Here is a 319-nt window from a genome sequence, read left to right as displayed (position 1 = left end):
AATTAGCACAGGGGTGGCAGAGGGGGCACTGGGATCAGCACCAGAGCAGGACTGGGATACTCCTGGGACCAGCATGGAGACGGTGCCAAGCCTGTGTCCCCGGGGCTGACCGTGACTGTGCCCATGGCCGCGTTCCCCACAGGGTACCCTGGAGGATGGTCGGATCATCGACTCCTCCCTGAGCAGGGACCCACTCCAGGTGGAGTTGGGCAAGCGTCAAGTCATTCCAGGTGAGTAGGGGGTGATGATGGGGGGTCCGAGGGGCTCTGGGGTGTGTCACCAGGGTCTGAGCGGGCTATGGGGTGCACCTGGCCAGCCC

General features: G+C 64.6%; 1 protein-coding gene across 1 annotated transcript in view; it reads left to right on the top strand.

Moving 5' to 3' along the window:
* Window positions 1-142: 142 nt before the first annotated feature.
* Window positions 143-319, top strand: part of FKBP11 (FK506 binding protein 11, 19 kDa) — a gene marked incomplete at its 5' end in the record, with an annotated part of 699 nt that continues 522 nt past the window's right edge. The window contains one exon of the mRNA XM_009072844.1: window positions 143-234. Coding sequence (XP_009071092.1) covers window positions 143-234 — 92 coding nt within the window. The remainder of the gene's footprint in view (window positions 235-319) is intronic.

Source organism: Acanthisitta chloris, unplaced genomic scaffold (assembly GCF_000695815.1).
Source record: "Acanthisitta chloris isolate BGI_N310 unplaced genomic scaffold, ASM69581v1 scaffold40044, whole genome shotgun sequence".
Lineage (NCBI taxonomy): Eukaryota > Metazoa > Chordata > Aves > Passeriformes > Acanthisittidae > Acanthisitta > Acanthisitta chloris.
Note: the sequence above shows the minus strand (reverse complement) of the source record. Positions and strands in the feature narration are given on the sequence as shown.